At 40.6% G+C, this 26,463-nt stretch overlaps 1 protein-coding gene across 2 annotated transcripts in view; it reads right to left on the reverse strand.

Moving 5' to 3' along the window:
* ppm1h (protein phosphatase, Mg2+/Mn2+ dependent, 1H) overlaps positions 1 to 25,009 on the reverse strand; it is a 38,885-nt gene extending 13,876 nt beyond the window's left edge. Inside the window, exons 1-6 of one of the 2 annotated variants that reach the window (XM_041996712.1) lie at positions 24,619 to 25,009; positions 11,587 to 11,752; positions 9,774 to 10,130; positions 1,151 to 1,263; positions 936 to 1,020; positions 583 to 701 (exon numbers count right to left, since the gene is read on the reverse strand). In XM_041996712.1, the coding sequence (XP_041852646.1) occupies positions 583 to 701; positions 936 to 1,020; positions 1,151 to 1,263; positions 9,774 to 10,130; positions 11,587 to 11,752; positions 24,619 to 24,851 (1,073 nt within the window). In that variant the 5' untranslated portion in view covers positions 24,852 to 25,009. Of the gene's footprint in view, positions 1 to 582; positions 702 to 935; positions 1,021 to 1,150; positions 1,264 to 9,773; positions 10,131 to 11,586; positions 11,753 to 14,698; positions 14,715 to 24,618 lie in introns of those variants that run through there. The other variant, XM_041996713.1, reaches the window with a different exon arrangement.
* Positions 25,010 to 26,463: the final 1,454 nt, after the last annotated feature.

The raw sequence follows: 26,463 nt of genomic DNA on the forward strand, positions 1-26,463 counted from the left end.
AAAAACAAGCAAACAGAGAAGGTGTCAGGAAAGATGCAGCTCATCTCTCATCCATCACATGTATTTCTACTTCTTCACATTTTCATTTGCTTTCTATATCTGTCGTGCTTTCTCTCCATTTCTGACCTTTTTTTTTTAAAAAACTTTTCACTATAAGTGAAGCTGCTGAAGATCTCCCAGATTCCTTCATGACAACCGCACACAAAGAACTGGAAATGCCAAGAGCACTTTTTTGTCTTCCTCTGACATTTAAAGTCTGGATAGTTATTTATTATTATGATTATTATTTATCTATTTTTTCAGCATATACTAAATGATAGGTCAGACAGGTCTGTGGTGCAGAAATGTCTCTGCCATATGAAGTAAAATTCTCTGATGGCTCCTAAAAATAATCAAACCAGATGCAATGGTTTAAACAAAGAAGAAAATGAGGGTGAAAAAAAATTAACAGAAAAATTTCATTTCTAGCATTAAATAATTTATCAAGAACATAAAACAATTCCAGATTAATAAAATTAGATATCAAAGGGAAAAAAGTATTAAAATAGAATAAAATTAATGAGTACTCATCAGTTAACCCACCATCCTGACATGGTGAAGTCACGGTACAGCATCCTCTTCCCCACCTCCTTCCTCTGCACTCTCCTCGGAAACTCCAGATGTGTGAACTCGTTCCCTAATAAGTGGGGCTGCATGTACCCCTTTAATTTTAAAAGAGAGTGAGAGAGAGAAAATAAACAGTAAGAGAAGAAGACCGACATGCCCGAGGGATAGGAAAAACAACTCCATACTCTGGCAAATCTGGCAATTAAGCTGGCAAAAGAGTCCATGTAAGAGACACAGAGCTGGTGTCTCAACAGGGGGTGAGGTCAGATCTGTTAATATCTGACAGCTGTGCTCGCTGAAGAATTAGCTGAAAAAGGTTTGCTTCTTACCAGGAACTGCAGTCGCTGTCTCTCTGACTCTGGTGTGAACTCTGCTGACATGGGAATGACTTCTCCAGCCCGGATTATGATAGCTCTGAAGGAGAGGAGAAGAAAAAGCTCTGGTTAGTAGCTCCTGTTGGATGAGAGGCATGAGGAGGTGAGTGTCAGTCAGATACTGTACAGCATGTCATGTGTGTTACACACAGATTCTTTGTAACTCTTACCTGCTATCCCCTGCGTTCCCAACATAGAGCTTCCCTTGTAAATAGGCAACCACCAGAGCGGTGCAGCCACCTGAGATGTTGTAGGTCACCTTCTCCTTTTCTATCTGCACATCCTAAATACAAACACACATTAACTCTCAATGCGATACTCAAACCTGCCATGACGCTTTTATTAACTATAGCTTCTTAATGAATTCATTCATCAACGACCCCATAAGCAGTAGCAGCAAAATAAATTGAAAGCAAAAGGGTAGAAGAGAAAGTTTAAAGGGGTTTCTGGTTGTTTCAACAGTTAATTAGCTTAGATTCATTTGGTGCTAATTAAACCAAAAATTATTTGACACAAAAGAAAAAAAAATTGCAATCAGCTCATTAATTTGATGATTAATTAACCTGTCACTGAATTAATCAAAGTGGCAGCAAAATATTTAAACTAGCCTGCAGAGGCTATTTCAACTCCTTGTCAACTGCTCCTCCGAGGCCTTTGAGAGCCAAACAGAAGCAGCAAGAGATCCAGGAGGATAACCACTGACCCCATTGGTCGCTTCGTTCCTGCCCCTCTATCGCGATTGACACACAGGACGCTCACCAAAAGCAGCGAGTCCATGCCTAATGTGTTTTCATAAGGGGTGCGTCGGCCCCGTCGAAGGCATATTGCCCTCTGCTCTGCTGCAGACAACCTCTATCGGATGACATCTTGGGAAATACGTGTGTTGATTTTAGAGCTTGCCACCGCAGCATGCAGAAATGTGTACGGGATTGTGTCTTGGTGTAAAATGCAATGGGTGTGAATTTGAGTAAGAGTGTGGGGGTTGTGTCTGTTGAGCTGCACTCCAGCAGACACTCCTGACAAACACTACTCCTGGGGGTAGAGGTTGGAGGAGCAAGAGGGGGTAGTGAACAAATGTGTCCTTCAGCCTGGATGAATTATGAATCCATAGTGAGACATACATATTTATCCTCACTGTATCCAATACTTCTTGCTCCAGGCAAGTTATTAATAATGAAAATGTCTGCATAAACATCTACACCTTCCTCTTCTCCAGCTCAGCAAGGAGGAATCCAAAGACTGAGCTACATAACCAGAAGGCAGAGACAAACACAGAGATGTACATTTCCCAAATATACACATCACATTTTTTGCCAAGCTAATTTAACTGCCATTGCAATGCCAAAGCAGTTTCTTTCAGACTTTCCAAAGCTCTTCTTTTGATGTTGGCTTCCTTTTGTTTTGTCTTCTAAAATAATCACACTGCTTCATTAATGTTGATGTCCAGGCTCTGGGGAGGATTCATCCTTTCTTAAAACCTGTTTTCACTGATTTTCAGTGAAGTTCTTATGTCATTTGGCATACCCCAGCATTTCCTGCTTGTGTCCCTTCCTTAAGAATGGATTATGAAAACAACCACCTTTTCTGATGAGGCTTCAGTGAACAGTAGATGGATCAACTTGATCAAACCCCCATTTTTTCAGGACATCACTTTCAGATACTGCTAATCTGCACTAAGCACTTATTTTGTCCACCACTTGTCCTGCTTTCTCAAACATTTTAAGGACAGGCTATACTTTACACCATCCAGGAATATGCTAAGTTTTCTGCTAACAACTCTTCGAGAATCACCTTGTTTGTGCAAAACAAATAACCTATTCAGTGCCTGTCAGACTGTGATATCTTTGGCCTTTTACATAGATGTATCTAAAGAAATGAGGACAAATGATGCATCTTTGTGGCTTTTGAAAATTGTGTTTTACTAAGTTGACTGTTGAAAAAAATCCTGAGTTACAAGGTAAAAAACATAAGAAGAGCAGCAAATACCCAAAGAAAAACTTTGAGAGACCTTCCGAAAGCTTTAGAAACTATTGTCGAAGACCACTTTAAAAAGAAGGCTAAAAGAAAGCCTGGTTGATTGGAAGAAAAACATTTTAAAACTTAGATACGGGTCAAGACTTTCATGCAGCACTTTATTTACATAACTAAACTACACAAACTGTAGATTAGGTTGACTCAGAGTTAAACAGATCTTTCATAGTACTTTAATTTAACATGGTTGTGCATCTTCACAGAGATGTTCAAAGCAGCTTATGGCAGGCTGAAACCGTCATCCCTTTCGCTGTTTGCACAGTTATCCATCAGTGAGTTTGCAGAATCAATGAGAGCCTAAAGTCATTCGGCCTAAAAGCAGGAAGTGAACATTAATAACAGAGAAAAGTAAGGGCAGAGAAAGAAGCAGAGCTGAATGTTGAAGAAAGATGAAAAACTTTGATGACAGACAGTGTGGCAGGTCATTAACTCAATTAATTGCCTTTTTAAAGAATTAGCCAAAGCTATGACGTATCAGTTGTTTTTAAAGGCAAAGGTGTAGTTTTGGGAAACGCCTTCTTCTGCTTTTTTTTTTCCATACACTGCCTGGACAAAAGAAATGTTTCCACCAAAGAAATAGGTCACACACTAAAATTTTGTTGGACCACCTTTAGCTTTGATTACGGCAGCATTCGTTGTGGTATTATTTTGATAAGCTTCTGCAATGTTATTTTTCTTAAAGATCTTCTACTGATAATGGGTGAGCCCGACCACTGTACAAAGCCTTCTCCTGCACATCCCAAAGATTCTAATTAGGGTTCAGGTTTGGACTCTGTGGTGGTCAATCCATGTGTGAAAATGATGTGTCATGCTCCCTGAACCACTCTGTTACAGTTTGAGCCTGATGAATCCCAACATTGTCATCTTGGAATATGCCTGTGCCATCAGGGATGAAAACAAAATCCATTGATGGAATAACCTCCTCATTCATTATATTCAGCTGACCTCATTCTTTGGGCACATAAAGTTGCTGATCCTAGACCTGACCACCTGCAGCAACCCCAGTTCATAGACTGCCCCCACAAGCTTATAAGGAGACACTAAGCACTAGTGATGCGCGGGCCGCCCCCTAACCCGCCCGCGGTTCGGGTTGGGGCGGGTCAAAGAATTTTCGCTTCACTGCGGGGGCGGGTTGGTGTGGTTTACTATTCTGAAATATCTTGTTCTATCTATTAATTTTACTTTTTGTCAAACTGAAAATAAAGACCTTAATCAGTGTCTACATTTTGTTACTATAATATGTAAGACAAAATATTTATCAGTTATTTAAACACAGGTCACGTTTTGTAACGTAATATCCACGTAGGCGCGTAGTAGGCTACGCAGACTACTTGCAGAAAGCGCCAAGCAGACAAGCAACAAAAGATGGAAGAAGTGTTGAATAATCTTCGTTCGGGAGTTTACGTCCTTAAAAAGAAGAAGGAGGGTCAAATGGCTAAATCACAGGTTTGGGACAGGTTCAACGAGGTAATCAGTGCAGACAACAGCAGCAGCATTGGCTATGTCCTTTATAACACTTAAACGCTTAAACGCTTTAAAACACTTTATTTGCCTATTTATGTTTATAGGCTTAACGTTCAAATGAAAATACATTTTGTGTTGCCAGTTTCCAGTGCCAATTTAGGAGACCATATGCACCTTTCTCAGACTAAATAAAAGCATTCGTCAATGTCATAAGATGTGTTTTAATGGGGCGGGTCGGGTCGGGTTAAAAAAATAGAAGCGGAGGTGCGGGGCGGGTTGGTGCGGTCCAATTTTTTTAAAAGAGCGGGACCCGCGGGTCGAAAAAACCCCGACCCGCGCATCACTATAGGCACGATGGCTGTCTCATTTTATCAGCCTCTCTTCTTATCTTGATGCTCCCGTCACTCTGGAACAGGGTAAATCTGGACTCGTCAGACTAAATGAACTTCTTCCATTGCTCCAGAGTCCAATCTTTATGCTCCCTAGCAAACTGAAGCCTTTTTCTCCGGTTAGTTAAGTGATTTTCTTATGGCTACACAGCTATTCAGTCTCATTCTCTTGAGTTTGCTTTGCTTCATGTGTGTGGAAATGTTCTTACATTTATTACTATAAAACATAGCCCTGAGTAGGGGTGGGCGATATTGCTAAAAAATTATATCACGATAATTTTTCAAACATACCTTGATAACGATATGTAACGATTTTTCCCATTTTTATTGTTTTCAACGGCTTTTAACCACATAAATATGTAGCTCCAAAACATAATAAATACAAAGAAATATTGTGCAACCAAAATAAAAACAATATGCTCCTACATTAGGTTTGGAAATTTAGTTAACAAAAGAAAATATAAATTAAATTATTCAAAAATCAAAAATTCAAAAATTGGCTCAGCTGCCAAGACTGGAGAAAGTCTTTTAGTCCGTTAGCTAAGTTTTCCCCTGTATGGTCGTCGGGGAAAAAGCTGGTTTCGAGACACAAGTTGGAGAGTTTCCAGTCACCGTCAATATAGTGGATTGTCAGACTCATGTAAGGTTCTGACGTTCTGCTTGACCATAAGTCCGTCGTGGAGGAAAAGTAGTCAACAGAGCGCAGTTTGGTGGCAATTTCCTCGCGTAAGGCCTCATGCATGGCTGGAAGGGAAGTCTTTGTAAAATATTTTCTTGAAGGCAACCGGTACCGGGGGTCCAACTTGTGTACGAGGTGGCGGAAGCCTTCTTTCTCCACCGTTTGTATCGGCATCATGTCTTTAGCCACACAGTAAGTAACCGCGTCAGTTATGTCTTTCCACCGCTGGCTTTGACTGGCGTAAGGCGTACAGCTAAATAAGGCATTGACAATTCCATGCTGAACTACTTTTGGTGGATTTTTACTTGCCGTCCCCGCAACTCCTTAAGTTTCTCGCATCTGCATGCACTCTTCATAGCGCACAGGATGTTTGTGCTTTAGATGACTGAACAAATTCGTCGTGTTTCCACCCTTTCCTGACACAACATGCTTGCATGTCTTGCAAAGGATAGTGGTCTGATCCATGTCGTCTTTTCTGAAGCCAAAGTAATTCCAGATGACAGAGGTGGCTCCCTTTTTTGGAATTAAGTCAGGTGGTAATGCCACATCCTTGCTTTGCTCAGCCATGTTTACTTTGACTCTTACTTTGACCTAGTGCGCCGCCTTCCTGCGGCAGGAGTTGAAGGGCGCGCAAATGACGTCACCATATGATATCGCAATATTAAATTTTATACTGGTGTCAAAAAAACCACCGGTGTTACCGTGGAAGAGACGATATTGCACACCCCTAGCCCTGAGTTCAACTGTTGTTTTTCTTCGATTTGATTTCACCAAACGTTTAAGTGAACGCTGGTCACCATCATTCAGGATTTTTTTCCGACCACATTTCTTCCTTGAAGACGATGACTACCTGACTGTCCAGTTTTTAATAACGTATTGGACAATTCTTAACTCATTAGTTTCTGCATCTCCTCTGCTTAAACATACTATATATACTTTAGATAAACTATATGCAATGACAGTGTCATTGAAAAAAAGTGCTGAACAGGATTTGGTGGAATATGTGGACAAACCTGTAAGACTATTCTAGCAAATGTTTTATAAATCTACAGTCTTAAAAATCAGGCAGGTAGCCCTTTTTAACCAGATTGGTCATGTTCAGTGTGAATATTGCAGTTCTGAGGGTATTTCCTGTAACAAAGTAGAATTTGAGAAAGCACAGACAGTGAAGAGAGACAAGGCTGTCATTCGAAATAAGTGTCAGTCAGCAGGCTTTTCACAGCAGTCAACATCTGGTGAGTTTATCAGCTGGTTGTTGATTCTTTTCACAAACATACTGTAAATCAGGGTTCGCCAACTCTGGACCTCCTGGGCCAGTGTTCTGTGGGCTTTAGATGTTTCCTTGCTGCTGCACACCTGACTTAAAAATGAATGGCTCATCAAGAGGCTGGTGCAGAACTTGACAAGAATCATTTAATTTGAAACTGATATACTACAACAGGGACACTGAAACATTAAAAGCTTGCGGGAAATTGGCTCAAGAGGTCCCTGCACAAAAAGTAAGGAAATCTATGTTTGGTGGATTATTTCTTTGTTATAAAATGCATATAAGATAGCTTTGTGGAAAACCTGTGGGATGAGCAGTCGTATTGATTATAAGGCACCCAGGAAAAACTTGCCAAGTTTTCTCTGTAACTTTCTCTCAAACAGCTTATTCTGCTATTGACTCTTGAGCTTCTATTACCCCAGGTGCTGCTAATCTGGTGCCTGATTGGCACCTGATTAACAGCACCTGTGAACATGAATCCTGCTACGGCAGTCATTTGGTGTGTGCTCCAATCACACTGTGTTTGGCTGATCTGGAGAAAACCATGAGGGAACTTCAAACTGGTGTTCTGCAAAAGTTGCAGCATTATATAGAGTCTGCCGTACTATCTCCAAATTCAAGGTCAAGTTTGTGCTGCGATGAGGCACATTTAACCCCATTTGGACAAACAGTGACATGTGGTGGCTTAGTATACAGAAAGATACTGGTTCAGTCTCAGTACCTGGACCAGTGTTCTTAGGCAAAGTTCACACTGCCCTCGTGCCGTGTTAATTCTTGAGTCTTACTGAATTTGTGCCATTATAGAGCTCAAAACATTTTGTCCAGATGAGAAGTAACAAAACCTCTAAACCTCACATATCAACCAGTTATACCTTATTATATCAGTTCAAAATCCAAGATGTAAAAACTCCACATTTTGGTTTTTATTGGAAGTTACTTTGTTTTGTCTCTGTGCTTTAACTAAAACAAGACAAGAAAAATTCAGCCAAGAACTGTTCATCCAAATGAACTGAGTTAGAGCATGATGCAGCTCAACATGGATTTGAGACAGGTACTATATAATGCATGTGTTATACTGAGGAAGGTCTTGTGATGCCAGTGACCTCATCACCTCTTCTGTTCTGACTCAACACACAGCTCAGCTGATAAGCCAGTGTCTCTGGTTTTGACATGTACACCTCTCTGAGTGTTCTGCTGCCACAGAATCTGAGGGGAAAACCTACTAGAGACATTTTTTAGAAGTTTGAAAGAGTCTGAAGTCTAAAGAGAAAGGAATAAAAAAAGAAACAGTTGTTATGAAATGAGATTAAATTTGACCTTTGTGTACTTATCCCGCTAAGGGAAAGATGAAAGTAGCTTGTTTCAATAGAAAAACTGGGTAATGGCACAAAGTTGAGAGGCTGTAAAGTAAAGGCTGAAGACGGAAGGAAAGAGACTGCAAAAGATTGAAAAGATAATTTGAATGTCCTATGCGATAAGTCTCTTTAAAATTTTATTTCTGCTTATAGCAGTTTAAGATTTTCAGATTTGGTTGTGACTTATTTCCCAATAGCAATAAAAATCACAGATTTATCAACAGGACTTTCACCATGAATGAATTAATCCTTGCACAGATATTTCTACACACATAAAACACAACTGCATCATTTCCCCAACACACCCTCTGTTTTATTGTCTTCCAGCTTGGCAAAAGTTAAATACACACTACCACCTAGTGGTCAAGTCATTGAAGCACCAGTTCTTTTAGTGCATTTCCAATTTCCCAAAGGGGATTGATCTGCATCTGCCTCTACAGAGATGGAGCCTTGCAGAGTGACCTCACAAAAATGACAAAATTTTGCCAAAATTCAGTAGTGCACAGATGTGGGTCAAGCATAAAGAAGATAATTCGGAGCATTTGTTTTAACTTGTTTCGAGATCCAAGTCTGAAGGGGTTTGAATAAAATAATAAAAATCCACACTAGACAACAAATAGATTCCAGGATTTTCATCTATTTTCTATATTCCAAAGCAGAGTCGTGGGGGGGCTGGAGCATAGCCCAGCAGCTACTAGGCAAGAGAAGGGTACAACATGGACAGCTGACCAGTTAATCACAGGGCCGATTCTAGTACTGTATATGTTAGGGGATAAAAAGGCAACACAATCCACTTATTTTGTTGATTTCAGGATGAAGTGATGCAGATTTCATCCTTTTCAGCAGGGAGTGAGGGCCCACCAGGTCCTTCCACAGCAAACTGTGTGCAGTATAAAACTTTTTCACTATGTAGACTCAGCACAAACAAAAAAATAAATGGATAGAAAAGAAGAGAAACATCGTGGTGGGTTAAGAGATTCAGAAGAAACATCCTTCTCATTTTGCATGCTAGACTGAAATAGTTAAAAGACTTATCAATCAAATGAAAAAGGTTTTGAAGGTGTATCATTGTTTGTTACACTGGAGCAGCAAGACCTCAGACCAAAACAAAAGGACCCAAAATCAACCAAGTTTGACCCCTTAACAGCTTGGAAGACCTTCCACATCAGGAGAGCCAGACTTACGTAGACCCTATCAAGACTACTTTGGCCTTATCCCTCTTTTTGTAGCTGTTTACCAAGATTTATGATGATATGATACATAGTTACTGTAGTATGGATGAACGGAAGGTGAGAAATGCTTTCCATTGTACTGTGTTGTGTCTGTGAGGATCAGGTGCTTGCAGACATTAACAGATGCTTAGCTGTCGAGTATGGTTAATACAAGCAATATTTGTCTTTTTGTCAACGGGTCATTCTGGCAAACCACTTTAAAGTTTTTTTTTCTTTGTTTTGTTTTAACGCAGTCTTTTTGCTGCCTTTTAATGATTACTGCTCTGCCCCCGCCTACACATAAAACCAGGGATGAAAGTAACAAGTATGAGGAAAGTCAGTATCTATATCTATATAGTATATCTTGTGAATCTAGAAGAAAGCACTCCTCTCTTACCATGTCTTTGAAGGCATTCTCAATGGCGCCGATCACCAGACTCTCATGTGAAACTTTCTTCTCAGAGAAGAAGCGTGTGGGTGGGGTGCTGGGGGACCCCGGTGCACCAGCGGCCCCCCGAAGTGATGCAGCCCTGGTAAGGGCACGGTTAGATGTTGCGTTGAGGAGGTGATTGATAGGTTCCTCATCCAGGCAAGTGGGTGGCAGCAGGTTGGGTGTGCAGAGAATCTCCATCACCTCTTGAAGGTGCAGGGCGATGTGGTGATGAAGAAGACGGGACGCCATGACAGCTGCTCCTGAGCCGGCGTGGCCATCGAACAACGCCCAGTAGTGAAAGGTAAGATCTTCAGAGCTGTCCTGCATACAAGTAAGATCAGACACACATCAACAAAACACAAAAGTAACCCTTCCCCCCCATAGCTATGGTTCCAAACCTGTGCTATTCGCCCACTGCTGAATAGTTTAAATTTATTTTATTGCATCATTTTGTGTGCTATTGCACAGCGTGGGCCATCCAGGAACAAATCCCAGGCCTTTTTTATTTGTTCTTCCCCTCCCCCCAATCCACTTCTGACGAAGTTCATCCTCCTCTCTGGCTTCACAGCACAGTTTTGATCCATGAGAGCTCCTCTTTCCACTGCGTTCAAAGCAGAGGACTGCAGCAGCCAATTCAGTGATCTGAAACTATCATTGTCCGAATTAATCTAGCTTTATCATTCATGCTTTAATCTGCAGGTTTTAATAGACCTAGCATGATGCACTACATGTCCCAAAACTGCACACTGTCCTCTGTGTTCAAAGGTGCCACCTCCCACATAGTGGGAGCAACAAAGCGTCCTGTGATCTGGCTCATTCATGTTGCACCTTTGAGTTTGCCGTCTTCACAAACTGCAGCAACTCTAAGATCCTCCGTTCTCCTGAATTAAATGGTCTGCTTTCTGCTTTGGTTCTGTAACTATTTTCAAAGATTCACATAAGATGAACATGGAGACATGAAGTTTGCACAGAGCATGGCACAGTCTGTGTTTACGCACATACTAAACCTGATTTTCTAAATATAAATTCTACAGCATGAGCCTATGAAGCAAGCAAATAGCTCTAGAGAGGCTCTACAGTATTCATACTGGTCTACTATCGCTGCAAAAGTGAGTCATGAGGTACTTGCACGTGTTGACTGTAGGCTCTGGGTGGGCCTGAGTAAAGTACTGGTGGGCTGAGAGAAAATGTTACACAATCTTCTTTTATTATAACCACATTATTTTTTTAAAAACAAGTGTTAGTGAGCACAGTACAGCCATTTGCCGCAGATAAAGGTGACAGAGCCACACTAAGCATGCCACAGGTGACAGAGCCACTGCTATGATTTTACATATACATATATATATTTGACTGCACTGTCCCACAAAAGTCAACAGCAGACTCTTTATTTCATCATGATATTCAGTTTCCCTGTGCACTGCCTCAGAAACAATGCACCTTTGATGGGAAACAAGGTTGACTTTAAAGCCTATTTGCATTCGAGAGCAGTCAACAGCCACTATGGACGTGGTGCTGTATGCCCCAATAAACTGCTGATGGGACAGGATAAGGGGATGATGGGTCCTAGCAACAAACCTTGGGGACATTTAAGGACTAAATCAACTCTTTGTGTTACTTGTCATAATTGAGCCTCAATCCAGTCAGTATATGTCATTATAGCTGTTCTGGATTTCTTTTCATTTGTTCCTTCCTATGATGACAAAATGCAAATCCTGTTTGTTGACATGGTGGGAAATGAAGAAATCTCCAAATAAAGTCCTCGTGTTTGACTCACCAGGTTATCTCGGAGATTCAGGCCCTCTCCATTAGGCAGTGAAGACCTTCTGCGGGCCATGGGAGTCCGGTTGGGTGTGGAGCTTTCTGAAGGTCTCCTCTTGACCACCAGCACCTCGCAGCAGGCCTGGTCCTCATTTAACGTGCTCTTTCCAGCATTGATCACCCTTTACAGGGAAGACAGACCAGAACTCAATGAGTCTCCATTTCAGCTGCTATATTCAGATGGTAGGGTCAAAATTTGGTGTAAATAACAGGAAAGCATGGATTCATCCTGCCTTGTATCTATATCTCAGGCTTGTTGATGTGTAAAACCTCTGAGGAATGTTTGCAAATGCAACAGTGGGTCCAAACCAGTACTAGTAAGATGTACCTAATAAGGTTTCCTTTACTTGATTTAATCCAGAAAGAAAAAAATAATCTTCACATCCTAAATGCTTGTTAAATTGAGGGTTTTGTGATCAGTAAGTGGCTGCAGATAACAGAAACATGGATGTTCATAAATACATAAAAGCTTGATTTCAGTCTGTTTCAGTGACCATTTTTTTCATAAACAAAGTGAGATAATATTAGGAAAGCGTAAAATAAATAAATAACTCCATGACAGTTTGAGTATCATGCATGTAGGACAAAGGACAAAAAGACATGTAAATATTGCGTCAAACAACACCTGGCAGATGGTGCAAAACTGCTGTGATCTGCACATTTCATGGAAAAGCTCTTTCTGTGGCCCCATTGAAATTCTGCTGAAAGTCACTTCTTAAACTTAAACAGAAGAGGCTGATATAGGCACAGGAGCAAAACTACATACACATGTGTTTATATAAATCATTTCACTGTTTATCTTTAATCAGACAATACAAAAAATCTTTAGAACAATATTTTAGATTTAAAACCATAAAAAATTATATGAATTACATTAGAATTAAATATACTCTCAGACTGAACTGACTTGCAATGCGAATCATCAAACAGAAGACAAGAGGATGAGGTTACATTTTGATATAAGTATTTATAAATTTATAAATACTTTTTACTGATCACGAGGATGAGCATGCAGAGCAATGCAGAGTTCCCAGAACTAACAGTAAATAGTCCAAGCCTTCTTTCAAGATAAACGTTGGTTGTTTTCACACAGAATGAGATTCACACCACTTCCCTACCCTAACCTAGAGCACACTGAATGGTATGTCAATGACACAAGTTCAAACGTTGCCAGCTCTCCATATGATGGTGAATCTACACCTGTTTACAAGCGTGAGAAGCTTCTGGTGCTGACAACCAGGTGTCATGTTGATGCTGTAAAACATGGATCCTGTGATGGCGTGGGGCAGCATCTCCCTCACTGGAAATACAAAGCTTGTTAACATTTGAGGCAATCTCGGTGCAGAGATATGGAGATGAGGTTCTGCAACCAGTCGCAATCTCATATCTCCACAGTCTGGGACCAAATTTTTCACCATAGAACAGCTAACGTAGACCTTGTTTGACTGGGCGAAGTCTGAGCTCCCAACCCTTTACCCAGCAGCAGCTGCCCCCCCCGCCCCCACCCCCACCCCAGGGAGCTTGCCCCCTCAGTTTGGGAACCATTGCTCTGAGTGTTCATGGTTACTGTTATCTCTGTGCTGGCCCTGTGATGGACTGATGGCAGCTGGGACAGGCTCCAGTCTAGCACTGGAGCCCACCTACCTCCTCCACCCTGTGACCTTAGAGGGGGTAAATCGCATACAGTAAATGGATGGATGGTAAAGTCATTATTTGTTACCCTGATTCTGATTCCACGTACCACATACCTAAAAAGCGGACCACTAGGTATGCATGACTAAACCTGGTGTTGGACCCCCACAACAGTTATAAACAAAGTCTGTGAGGACAGCTGTCTGTGCCCAAGCCAAAACAAAGGTTAAACAGCTGTGCAGTCATCTGATAAATGTTATTGACTACTTCGCTCTCTCCTTTTTTTTCTCTCTCTCTTTCTCATCAGTTTTTCTCATTGTCAGCTGTGGTAATGTTGCTGTGCAGTTTTAAGACTGTCTATGATTAACATAGACATAATATAAAAATATCTACAATGAATCGGACAATTAATTTTAAATGCTTGTAAATGGAAAACTGTTCTTTACTACATACTCATATGTGTGTCATGACACAGAAGCCTGACTCCTTGATGACTTCAGAAACTCTGACGTCCGCAAGATAAGATGCGGTTGCAGCAAAGTTTAAGCTCATCTGCTTCCTTTCTAATTGAGAACAACACCAATATTGATGAACATAAAGCATGGTTAGTGGACAGTAGTTGCATATGCAGAGGGTACACCCTTATCTAGTGGTGCTCCTGCGGGTGTGGTGCAGACGAAACTCAACATAGCACCATTTACATTTGACTCAAACAATGGTTATTGTCCCAAAGCCTACTTCCCTTCATTTGGTTAAAAACAACTTCATTCATTTAAAATTTCAAAGAAAATATAAACATTTAACAATGTGTTTTATGCGAATGGTACAGAGTAGCATAACTAACACTGTTTCCTGCCATGCAGCTAACTGCTCATTAAATCACACCGTTGGCTTGTTAGTAAATAAGCATTTAAAAAAATGATCAATATGGTATTTTTCAGCATCTGTTGAAAGATCACAAAATGATTCTGCAATTGTGACTAAAAACAGCATACATGTTTGTAGATTACATGTTTGCTTACTATCTTACAAAATAACCTGATTTGATTAGCACAGTCTCGTCCAACAAAACTGCCATCCTCATAAAGATAAAAGACTATTTCTGTGCTGCAACTTGAGCTTTATTTACATGTACAATGATCATTCAGAGTGAACATTAGAATCAACAGATTATTTTCTCCTCAGTCTGCAGCCGGATGCACTGCAAGGACAAAACTGGGCATGTGTAAGAGGCTCAAAGGTACTGCTGTTGCATCTACTGACTAAGCTGAGCTGGAGCAGACAAGTTTTCCTGAACCAAGGCAGAGATTTTGCTTTTTCTGGCTGGTGCTGGGGTATACCTTAAAGTCACTAGATTGCTTTATTTATTTATATAAAATCTCACTAAATGGGCATAAAAAGTAGCTAACTCAAGCAATAAATCCAATAATTTGTACCTCTTGCTGCATCACCATGGCTGAGAACATCTTCTCTCGTTCCACAAGCATCAGGGGCCTAACTGCCCCTTTAAAAACAACCAGCTCTGACATAACAGTTTGTTTTCTACATGAACAGCAGTCTGCCAACTCATTCCTGGCTTCCCCAGAGACTATATCCTGAGGTGTCCTTGGGCAAGACACTAAACCCCCACATTGCCACGATGTCCACCAGGGTATGAATGTGTGTGTCAGATAAGCACTTAGTATATACTGTACATGTGGAAGTGCTGTATAAATGTGTGCGTGATTGGGTGAATGTGATATGTAGTGTATCAGAGCTTTGAGTAGTTAAATATGACTGGACCATTTATATATTTTTTTTAAAATCCATCCAAGAAATTATAGTATGCTCTGGAAATAAACCTGCAAGTATACAACTATAACAATGCAAAGACAGAAAGAAAAGTGCAAGAAGCAATTTGGGACAAAACTGGTTTGTTATTCCTTTCACACTCTATATATAAGCTTGCATGTGCGAGACCAAAACACTGCAGGGAGTGAAGTTCATTTGACCCTGGAAGATCACAAGATTAGCAACAGTTGAGCTTCCAGGCCTTTCATCTCTGATGTGAGAGGAGTCGTCATCCACATCACCCTCAGGCTTGAACTGTGACCGAGAGCCAGGCTGTCATATTCGGTTACCCCACTTCTTCACATCGGAGACAATGGCATGACCTTAATTATCTTCTCAGAGTTACATTCCTTCTTTGAGTTTCAGGTATACAGAATCTGACTTTTCTTTATGCATGGGCAAGATGAATGGCCACCTTGACGTGCCATTAATAACTTAATGGCACTTGTCAGACATACACTATGATGTCATCTATTTTATTTATTACAACCACCAGTGAACTTGCAGCTCATCTGTTTCATGTCAGTTGACTGAAAATCAGTTTTCCACTGTTTGGCATGTGGAAGCATGCTATGGCTTTATTTAAAATTTTGCAGACTGTACCGTACTTTACAAAGATAAGTTGAGATATAGGTCGCAGTTTTAATGTAAATAGTGAGTTTTACATTTTTTAAAACAGAAGCCTTACTTTGCTCTAGATCACTCTTTGCTGCCACACTGTTACACAACCTTAATCAAACACAAGCAATGCCAAACAGAGGCTATAAAAAAAAATAAAAAAAAAACTGGAGGAAGGCATAAATTTTATAATTACATTTCCAGTTTAACACATTTTATCCACACTGCAGGCGTTATGTGCTTTGCTGTAGTGTTTTCCTGTATAAATTTCTTTATTTTCCCCTTATATCCTTTAAGATGATTAAGTGTTGCCACAGCCCTGTACCTTTTTTTTAAAGCTAGAATATTTATAGATTTTTTTAAGATAATGGCTGAGATAATCCTATCCTGACAGCCTGACCATGGCAAGCAAACCATGCTGTATTTTCATGCATACTGCAGTACAGATTACGGAGAGATGTCATTGAAATGAAACAGGATTACATCGTTCTTTCCTCAAAGCAATGTGGAAATGTAGGCACAACAACACAAGAACATGCGCTCCATCATGTGACTGAGCACTGGGAGGCTTTGTATGAGGTGCAGCTCGTGTGTCTCTGCTCCACATTTGAACGTGATGCTAACGTCATGTGGTCTCTTTACAAATGGAGAATAAAAATAATGAAAAAGGGGGAAAAGGAAAGAGGAGACAAGCCACAGTGAATGAATGGTACTCTGATGAAATAAAATGGTAAAAATGGATTAAAGGCCCTGGAGTTGCTTCTTTCTTAACTCCACTCTGAGATAGAGTTTAATGCTGAGTGGGTGGACTTGTCGTGGTGTACAAATGTCTGCTGACTTGCAGACAAAACAGAGTGCAGCGGTGGCACTCACGTTTAGCTTACAGACACGCGTATTGATCGAGGATTGATCAGAGAACTGCTGAGACTGCACATTAGTGGTTCTGGGTCAGTGAGAAGATGAATGAATGACTTTGTAACAGCTGATCTTTACTTTTTTTTAGTACTATGAGAAGGAAGATGTGTAATGACAACAATGCTCTGAACCAGACTCCACCTTTGTTAAATTTTTTTCTTATTGGCTGTCTCAGTGCTGAATAACAAGACAGTCATTTACAGCAAAGTTACATCTGAATCCAAACACAACTAAAGCATGTCAGAAAGACAGTTTCACAGAAGTGAAGTGCATTTTAATCAGAAAATGGCAACTGTTATTGATCCTTAAATTATTGCAGTAATCGCTCCCTCATATCTCAGCAAACATAAGCTGACACACCACTTTTAACTTTTTCCAACCAAGTATCACCAGAGCAGAAGTTTTTATGTGCTTGATTTGTGCTCAAACTGATGTCTATCATTCCAATAGCGCAAGCAAATGAACGCTAGTAAATTTGTGATTAAATGCAAATGATTCAGTAAATCAATAAACTGGGAAGAAGATGTTTCCTGTAACTGTCAATGTATTTGCTCTCATAGTCTGCATTCCATGAGAAAAAAGTGGCTGCAACATCTGCATTAGTTGTGTTGATGAAAGGTGAGGCATCAAGTTGTTAAAATTTGCTTGCGGTTGTACAGTTTTCCTCACTCAGGTGCTAAACTAGGCATTTCAAACACTTACGCAGGCCTGAAGCTGAGCGACAGTCAGCAGAATCTGATAATGTCAGGTGCAGCAGGACCCAAGCTTCCAACACCATCAGAAAGTGTATTAGCCTGTGGTTGTGAATCCTGAGAAATTTCCTGGACAGACTGAATAAACGAGACAATATTTGTGGACATTTGAGCAGCTTTGCACAGCAAAACTTACACATAGCTCATTTGCTGTGTTTAATATGCTGAAATCTGTCTTTCAGTTCTTATGTAACTGCACTTATCACAAATAATCATTTTTGTTAAATATATTCTAAATTGTGAACTTGGCTATTTGTTACAGTTACTAATGTGCAGATACGCAAGATTATGCAGTGGTGATTGTTTGTATGGGAAATCATTGCAGAGAAAAGCTGCAGTAGCCTCTCTGTGAAAGTGACGCATGTAAGTGTGCTAGAGAATAGAGGGTGACACAGGTTGGAATGAGCAATAACCACTGATCCGTTTACTGTAAATGATTGTGCTCACTGGACCAGACAATGCACCCACTCAAAATCCTCTTCACAAAGAAGGAACTGCTCTCCCTGGCTCTCCTGAGAGTCATGTAGGAACAATCCATGATAACTTCTTAGAGCTCAGAGAGGCCAGTTGATGGACAAGGTGGGGCATGATGATGTAAATCTGGGCTGCGCAACTCACCCTGCATGACCAAACACTCTTCTGTTAATTGCAAATTATCTTCATAACTTTGATTCAGTTTAAAATCAAGTAAAACTTTCATATCTTTTTGCTGCTGTTCTACGGCAAAACACACATATTACAGAACAAACCATACAAATACTGCAAGTTAACCACATGGTCACTAAGGATCAAGGAAAAGGAGCTGGAGATTAGGCCACAATGAATTTTTTTAAACTTATTTAAGATATTTAAAGCACACTGAACAAAAGAGAGTCTATGCCTACTGTTACCTGTAGGGAGACTAAAGCTGTGCCCTGATTGGATCAAGGAAAGCCCTGCACCAAGTAACATAACATTCCAGCATTTATTATGTTCTCTCCTGAAGCATTTGCTGCTTCCCATGGCTGAGAAACAGCTGTTCACAACTCCCCCATCCCACAACTTCCCTTTCACACACTAGCAACTGGATATCAACACGCTGGCTGTTTGGAGTGCCCATCTGGGCTAATGCAGCAATGAAACCCGAGAGGACATTATCAGATGAAGCAAGGAAAAGAAAGAAAAAGAGACAAAGCATAAGATAAGGCAAAAAGTCAACATCGGCCTGACTTTTGCTGGCAGGAGAGAGCTCAGATAAGAGACAAAAAACAAGATGGATAGCAAATTAGCCTTTGTTAGGATGAACCTCATTGGAAAAAAGTTCAGTAGCCAACCTTTAAAGATGTTGAGGATTTTGAAAAGTCAACTGTGGCTAAATTACGCTTCTGTGAGCAGACTCTGTAGGTCGCTAAAGGTAATAGTGGCAATATTGCAAATTTGGTGATTATCACTCACTCCCTTTTTAGCTTCTGTTGTTACAGTTTCATGTGACTTACCAAAGGCCTCCACTAGGTGGCACACCACCACACTTTCTAATTTGTAGGACATAAACAGTGAATATAGAGACAATGGAGAGCAGTTGTATTTGATTGATGTTGAGATCCAGGCTGACATGGAAACAAATACATCATTGTAGATGGCATTTAAGGCCACTATACCAAACATGCCACTACATTTCTTTTACGTGTCTCATTGATCTTATGTCAAAGACCCTTCACATCAATTTCCAACAGATGTACTATAGTGCCAGCATAATACCAAGTAACTGTGACTGTGTAATAAAGTTGTAAGGGAATAAATTCCAGACAACCAAGAATGGAAGTCATGTTCACGACCAATCTTGGCATCATTTTTCCACTTCCTTTTTGCGTTTTTTAGTTTGACTTCTGGTCTTAATTTCCCTTTTCTTTGCTCCGTTACAATACAACTATGTTACATGTTAAAAGTGTTTGGTTAAGGATGTAAAAATATCAGGATTAGGCATGAAGTTATACAATTATTTACATTTTATCACAGAAAGCTTTGCAGACATTTTAAAATGTTGCCATGGCGGCACATTCTGCATCTGTTACCAGTTCAGTAAAGTAAAAAAAATGACACTTTGAAGGTACCCTCTACATTGTAAGCTAATGCAGCAGTTTCCCGACTGTCAGTACAAAATGACTGGATTGAAACAATACACTCAAAAGGTCTTTTGTTTTCCTTTTTTTAGCTTGTAAATAATATTCTGTTATATCCACACCACCAGGTTAAGAGATAATGTTCACAGTAATCTTTATCCACCACCTCTTTATTTACATCTATTCAAGTTTTTAGGTTTGTCAGTGATTCATTAGTTTCTGACCACATTAACCTTGAGACAACGCTCTTTAAGGACCACTACAACTCCTTTAGGCTCAGGTTTTCTTGGGCAGAACTGATATTTCACAACAACATATCCTGCTGGGCAGCCAGCTGTTTACAAATCCCCAGAAGCGCTCAGTTTTGGCTGATGCTGAGCCCAGCTGGCACATACACATAAATATTCTTGTATCCATGACCTCAAACGAAATTCATTTCAATGGAAACTCTAAGATTTAGTACTATTTGCCTTATTCTAAACTTAAAAGATGTCTTGACATAGAGATTTGCTTTCCGTTACCATAAGAAACTCAAGTTTCCATAATGTGACTGATGTGGCAGATTCAGGCTTCCATAACATCAAATCACTAATAACAGACTGTGTCTGGTGAACATGTTATTCTGTTCTATTCTACTGTCATTTAGCAGACGCTTTTCTCCAAAGTGACTTACATCTGAGAGTAAGAACATCCATCCATCCATCCATCCATCCATCCATCCATCCATCCATCCATCCATTATCTATACTGCTTTGTCCAATTGAGGGTCGCCGGAGTAAGAACAACACAAGCAAGAATTCAAACAGGAGAGGACATCATAATTAAGTGGTAGTCAGACTGCTGTGAGTCCAGTTGGACCCAGGTGCTGTCGTGTAGTGCTACAAGCAGTGGATCTTTTCCCCCCTTCCCTCCCTACAACAGTCCTTTGTTTGATTATGAGATCATGATTTCATCACACAATATCATCTTGGGTGTAAGTACAAGCAGCTAATTCAGTGTTGAGTTGAGCAAAGAGCTGGACAAATCTTTCTAACTCATTCCGACGAGAAGAAGAGTTAAGCTAAGTGTGGAAATGCTCCTTAACCAGCTGAGTCTTTAGCTTGCTCTTAAAAGTAGATAAGGACTCTGGGGATCGGACAGAGTTAGGTAGATCGTTCCACCACCGGGGGACAACAGAGGAGAAGAGTCTAGCTACTGATTTGGCGCCACGTTGTGGTGGGAGCACTAGCTGTTTTTTACACTGGCAAAGCGTAACTGTCGAGAGGGAGTGTAGCTCTGGATTAAGGAGTCAAGGTAGACAGGAGCTGTTTGGGTTGTTGTTTTGTAAGCCAGAAGCAGAGCTTTGAATTTGATGCACGCTGCAACTGGAAGCCAGTGAAGAGCGATTAGCAGCAGAGTGACATGAGCTCTTTTGGGCTGGTTGAAGGCCAGACGTGCTGCTGCATTCTGGATCATCTGCAGAGGTTTAACTAACCATGCAGGCAGGCCAGCCTGTAAGGAGTTGCATGAAATGACCAGAGCCTGAACGAAGAGCTGTGCTGTGTGTTCTGTCAGGTGGGGTCTGATCCTGATATTGTAGAGAGCAAATCAGCAAGACGGAGCAACTGAGGCAACATGAACCTTAAAGGTCAGCTGGCTGTCTACCATGGCATCAAGATTCCTGGCAGAAGACGTAGGCTCAAGTGTGATAGAGTCGAACTGCATGCTTATCTGAGGAGGTAAGGAAGGACTGGCTGAACAGACATAAGCTCGATCTTGGACAGATTTAACTGAAGGTGGTGACGAGATACAGAGATTTCAGCAAGGCATGCTGATATTTGCATTGAGACGGTTGTGTCGTCAAGTGGGAAGGAAAGAAAAAGCTGTGTGTCATCTGCATAGCAGTGGTGGGAGAAGCCATGAGAGCTAATGATTGCATCAAGTGAGGAGGTGTATAGTGAAAAGAAGAGAGGGCCAAGCCCTGAGCCCTGGGGCACCCCTGTTGTCAGCCCATGCAATCTGTGCACTCCCCCTCGCCAAGATTCTCTGAAGGATCTTCCTGTGAGGAAGGATATGAACCACCAGAGGACAGGTCCTGAGATGCCAAACTCCGAGAGTGTGGAGAGGAGGATCTGGTGGTTGGCCGGTAGTTTTCAACCTGGGCTGGGTTGAGTGCGGGTTTCTTCAGCAGTGGGGTAACCCGAGCTTGCTTGAAGACAGAGGGAAAGATTTAAGAGAAGAGTTGTAATATGTATGGATTGCTGCAGATTTTAGGTAGATGCTCTGCAGGATGTTGGTAAGGGCAGAATCAACAGGTGGAGTGTTTTGAGCCAACTAGAACTTTGGAAACTTCGTCCTCATTTAGGGAGCAGAAGGAGAAAAGAAACAGAAAGAGAGAGAGAAAGAAAGAAAGAAAGAAAGAAAGAAAGAAAGAAAGAAAGAAAGAAAGAAAGAAAGAAAGAAAGAAAGAAAGAAAGAAAGAAAGAAAGAAAGAAAGAAAGAAAGAAAGAAAGAAAGAAGCTACAGATGCAGAACATGTCTGTCATGTTTGGCAACTCTTAAAAAGAATTCTAAGAAAAGTTTATTAAACAAATAGTCTAATTAAATGTTTTGTATTTAGATTTTTTGAACTACTATTTCATAGCTTATGTGTTTGTAAGACTGACTTGACATTTCACTACATGTGATGTACTGAAATGTCTTTGTGATGATCTCATTACATTATGTCAATTTTTTTAAAGATATTTTTCTTTTATCATGTCATACTTCACAAGGTTTAGCTTGTTAAACTGCAAGTGGAATTGGTTTAGTATTTCAATACAAATTAAACAAAAAGTGAGATCCATTAAACCAAAACAGTGTTAATATCTGAGTGGGCCCTGGACCATTTTTTACTGGAAAAGTTGGGCCCCAGCAGTGTAAAAAAAAAAATCCTGCCCTAGACAAGGTGATTAGTCCCAGGAATTGAATGTGGACCATATTAAATAAATGATGCAATGCAATATTTTTCTTCATGAAGATTTTAATTAATTACCAAACTACAAGGATTTATTGATTTTGTTGTGTGTGCTGATGCCAGTAGCATTGTAATCCAGTAAAATATCATCATTGTGCTTTACTTTAAATAATTATATGATAAAATGAAACTGTAAATGCATTTAAAGATATTTTATTTCAAATTTTAAATACACTTTTAAAGTATGTTGGTTCAATGCAAAAACCTAATGAAGGGCCAAACACTGTTTCTGCTGCTGCTGGAATTTCAGTAACCCTGAGCCTAAAACCAAGTCTCCACTGTAAGACTTTGGAGCCACCGGGACTGCAATTTGGTCCCCTGTATTATGTCTTCAGGTTCCCATCAAGACATAAAACAGTAACATACACAACTTACTGTATCTCATCCTCTTCAGTACAGATTTCATTATTTTATGGATTCTCAAAACAGAGGAAAAATTCTCACCCTTCCTTAAGATTAACAATTCTTCCCAGTAGATTAGCACTGGGAAGGAGAAAGGATGGCATGTAAGGGACTCCAACAAGGTCACAGTATTCCCCCCTTACAAGAAAGGAGGAAACTATAAATCTCTCCAGTCAACAGATCAGCAGAAAACAAATCAGCTGTAATTTTAAAGAAATACAAGCAAGCATATCACATTTCTCCTGGTTTCAGTATCTGAAATTTGAGGATTTGGGTTCGGACAAAATGAGCTATTTTAAAGGACCACCTTGTGACCTAGGAAACTTTGTTGGCCATTTCCCACTATTGTATGATATTTCATGCACATACAGCAAAAATAGTAGCCTATTTTCTCATTTGATTCTGTTTCTGCATTTCTGTTTTATTTTGTACAAAAAGAAAACATGGAAGTGAGGAAAGAAAAGTGTGCAAATAGGCAGGCCACTGACTTGAGAGAACTTTCATTTGCACATCTAAACTAGGTCCACAGCAGGGCATCTCAACTTGAAAGATTAAGATGGGAAGTGCTCTGAATATCTAATGTCAATGAGGAAACGATTAATCTGAAAGACAGGCTCTCTATCTTAGATGAGACTAATAGTGTCAGTGGGAAAAACATTATGTTTAAATTATGTGAATTGATGCTTTTATCCACATACAGCTTATGGAGGAAGAACACATCCAGGACGACATGACGTTCAAGACATCACCCACGGACACTCAGACATGCTCACAGGGAAAGCCGGGGATCATATTTTCCTTTGGGTCGATGACCACTCTGTCTCCTAGACGACCACAGCTGCACCAAAATAACTCTTCGTGAACTTCTGAGTCCATGGTGTTGAACTGACCTGTCATACTGTGCAAACTGATGACTGCCTCGTGGACTGAACAGTGACATCTCCAGTTATGATACACCCTCACAGATCACAGACTCTGCTACTTTATGTGGGACTGCATAAATCAAAGGACTAGTGACAATCATAACAATGCATCATGTTTTCTGAATTCTGTCCTGTGAAAAGAAAATGTAAATTCCAAATGAAAATGAAACCCTGACTTGCTTTTCTCTCCAGGCTGTTGATGCAACTGTGCAACAACTCAACCTTTCATGAGTTAAGCAGCTAATTATAAGTCAATTTAATATTTTCTTTACAATACAACTAGTTTACTTTAGTTTTGCCTGTAGGATGCAGAGAAAAAAAAACAATTCTGTACTCAGATCAGGTGATTTTAGCTCAGAATGTAGTTTCAGTTCTTAAGCAAAAATAGGATGGGGTGTTTATAAACCTAAAGGATGGGCAGATTTACTGTGGAAACAGGATAAAAGAGGGAAATCTGTAGACAGGTTGATTTAGAGATGTAGCATTAAGTACAGCTCTGTACTTTACGGCTTTAGAGTATAGTTACAGCTACAGTCAGCTTGGTATTTTAGATGTTATGTCTTGTCCCTACATATAACTGTGCTGTTGATATTGAGTTTTATTCATGGGGATTATGGGGAAAGACAAGCTGCTGAACTTCATTTCTGTTTTTAAGTGTAAATACACACATGCGCATGATGCAGGCCCTATGAGAAATAGCTGCCGGTGTTTGTGTTTACGCCTCGCTGAGTGATCTCTGTGGTCCAGGAAGGGCGCGCTCACTTCCAAAAGGATGCTGCGTGTTGCCCTGCAAGAAAAGATGGACGCGCACAGGTTACTCACTCCGCATAGCCGGTGGACCACGGCAGCCGCTTGGTCTCCTTCAGGATGAGGATCGGTCTCGCTATGTGATCTGCCGAGCACTCGATCTCGTCCGGCGAGAGTCCCAGGAACTCCGGTCTGCTGTACGGGAATTTCAGCGGCAGATCCGAGCCACCGGAATGGTCTCCGTTTGAGCCACCAGCCATCATACCTCCCATAAAATTGGCCACCGCCGATTTCACCCGCGTGAGCATGGTGCTGCGGCAGCGTGGGTCTGACCGATGGGGTTGCTTGAGAGTCCCCCCGCCCGGAGAGGCAGATTGGCGGCGTTAAAGTCAGACACACAGCGGCGGCCGTGGAGACTCATTCAGCTCTCTCGGTGAACGCGGAAATAAAAGCTAAACGCACAGAGAGAGAGAGAGAGAGAGAGAGAGAGAGAGAGAGAGAGAGAGAGAGAGAGACCTTTGTCATGTGACAAACCGGTTGCTGCTGGTGGATTTAGTCGCACTGGCCTCAGTGAGCGGCTTACTGTTGACAGTTCTTGGGGTCAAAGGTGTTTAATCTTGAAGTGACGCTCGGTTTAGGGACAATGTGCAAAACACTGTTGTCTCTCCAAAGAGATGACCGCTGCACATCCATCCCCACAGCAACACACACAATCTAGGCAGCAAACAAAGCTCGGATATATTGGTGGTGCATGAAGATACTGAACCACTGCATTTTGTCGACAATAAGATGGGATAAGACCCCCCCCCCCCCCCCCCCCCTTTCATTTTTTTCTTTTAGCAGAAGTGGAAAATGGTGGGAAAACTGATTTTTAAATAATCATTAGCTATTTTTCACATTTAGCCCATTTGACCACTTTTGACGTTCAAACGTTATTTACATAACCTAAAGCAAAAGTGAAAATTTCATTCAGTTATCCATAAAAAATAAAATAAATAGACAAAGTATTGTGATGATAAAACTGGGTACAGTCAATAGTAAGTGTAAGCCCCTTTAGCAAAAAAAAAAAAAAAAAAAAAAAAAACTTGTGATTTGGCAAAATTGTCCACCAGTCTACATTCACCCTCTCAGCTATAGGTAAGTCACCTGCTGAGGCAACTTTGCTGTCAGTTCTTTGTTGTACAGTCATGTGCAAAGCAAAATACTTTTAATTCAGTTATCCCTAATAAATATAACAAAGTGGCCAAAGCTTCCTGGTAATCCGCTGATCAACACTTTCCAGACAGAAATATTTTTTATATTAACAAGGGTCCAAATGATCCGGTTTAATCAAACTTTTAGTGCTCCAAAATAATTGAATTGTTTCAATATATTTCCACTGACTGCTGTTGTATAAATTCCAGCAAGCAGGCAGCTCTGACCTTTTTTTTTTTCTACCAGCTTTTCTTTCTTATAGCCAAACATACTTTGATATGACTGCATTGTCAGTCGTAAGACTTATGTGCAGATTGTGCAACAAAATTAGACCTTTTGGAGACTTGTGGTGTTGGGCTGAATGAGAAGGTCCTGCCTGCTGTTGTGCATGCTGGTTTGCTGCCATGCTTGACTGGATAACTACATGTATTAAGACCATCATTAATTTTTTTAATTTATCTATTTATCTTATTAGTTCTGCCTGGGCTTTCTCAGCTGTGAGAAAAAGATATTATTTTGCCCTTGAATACCCTGAAACTGTTTTTTAAATGGAAAATACCACAAAATATAAGGAAAGTAGTTCATAACCCTGTGACTCTGTGTTATGTGTGTCTTTCTTTCTCCACATACACACACGCACACACGCACACAGAGAGAGAGAGAGAGAGAGAGAGAGAGAGACAGTAAGACATTGTGAGGGCAGTCAGCTGACTTTGGTATGCTCTC

The sequence above is a fragment of the Melanotaenia boesemani genome, chromosome 10, assembly GCF_017639745.1.
Source record: "Melanotaenia boesemani isolate fMelBoe1 chromosome 10, fMelBoe1.pri, whole genome shotgun sequence".
NCBI lineage: Eukaryota > Metazoa > Chordata > Actinopteri > Atheriniformes > Melanotaeniidae > Melanotaenia > Melanotaenia boesemani.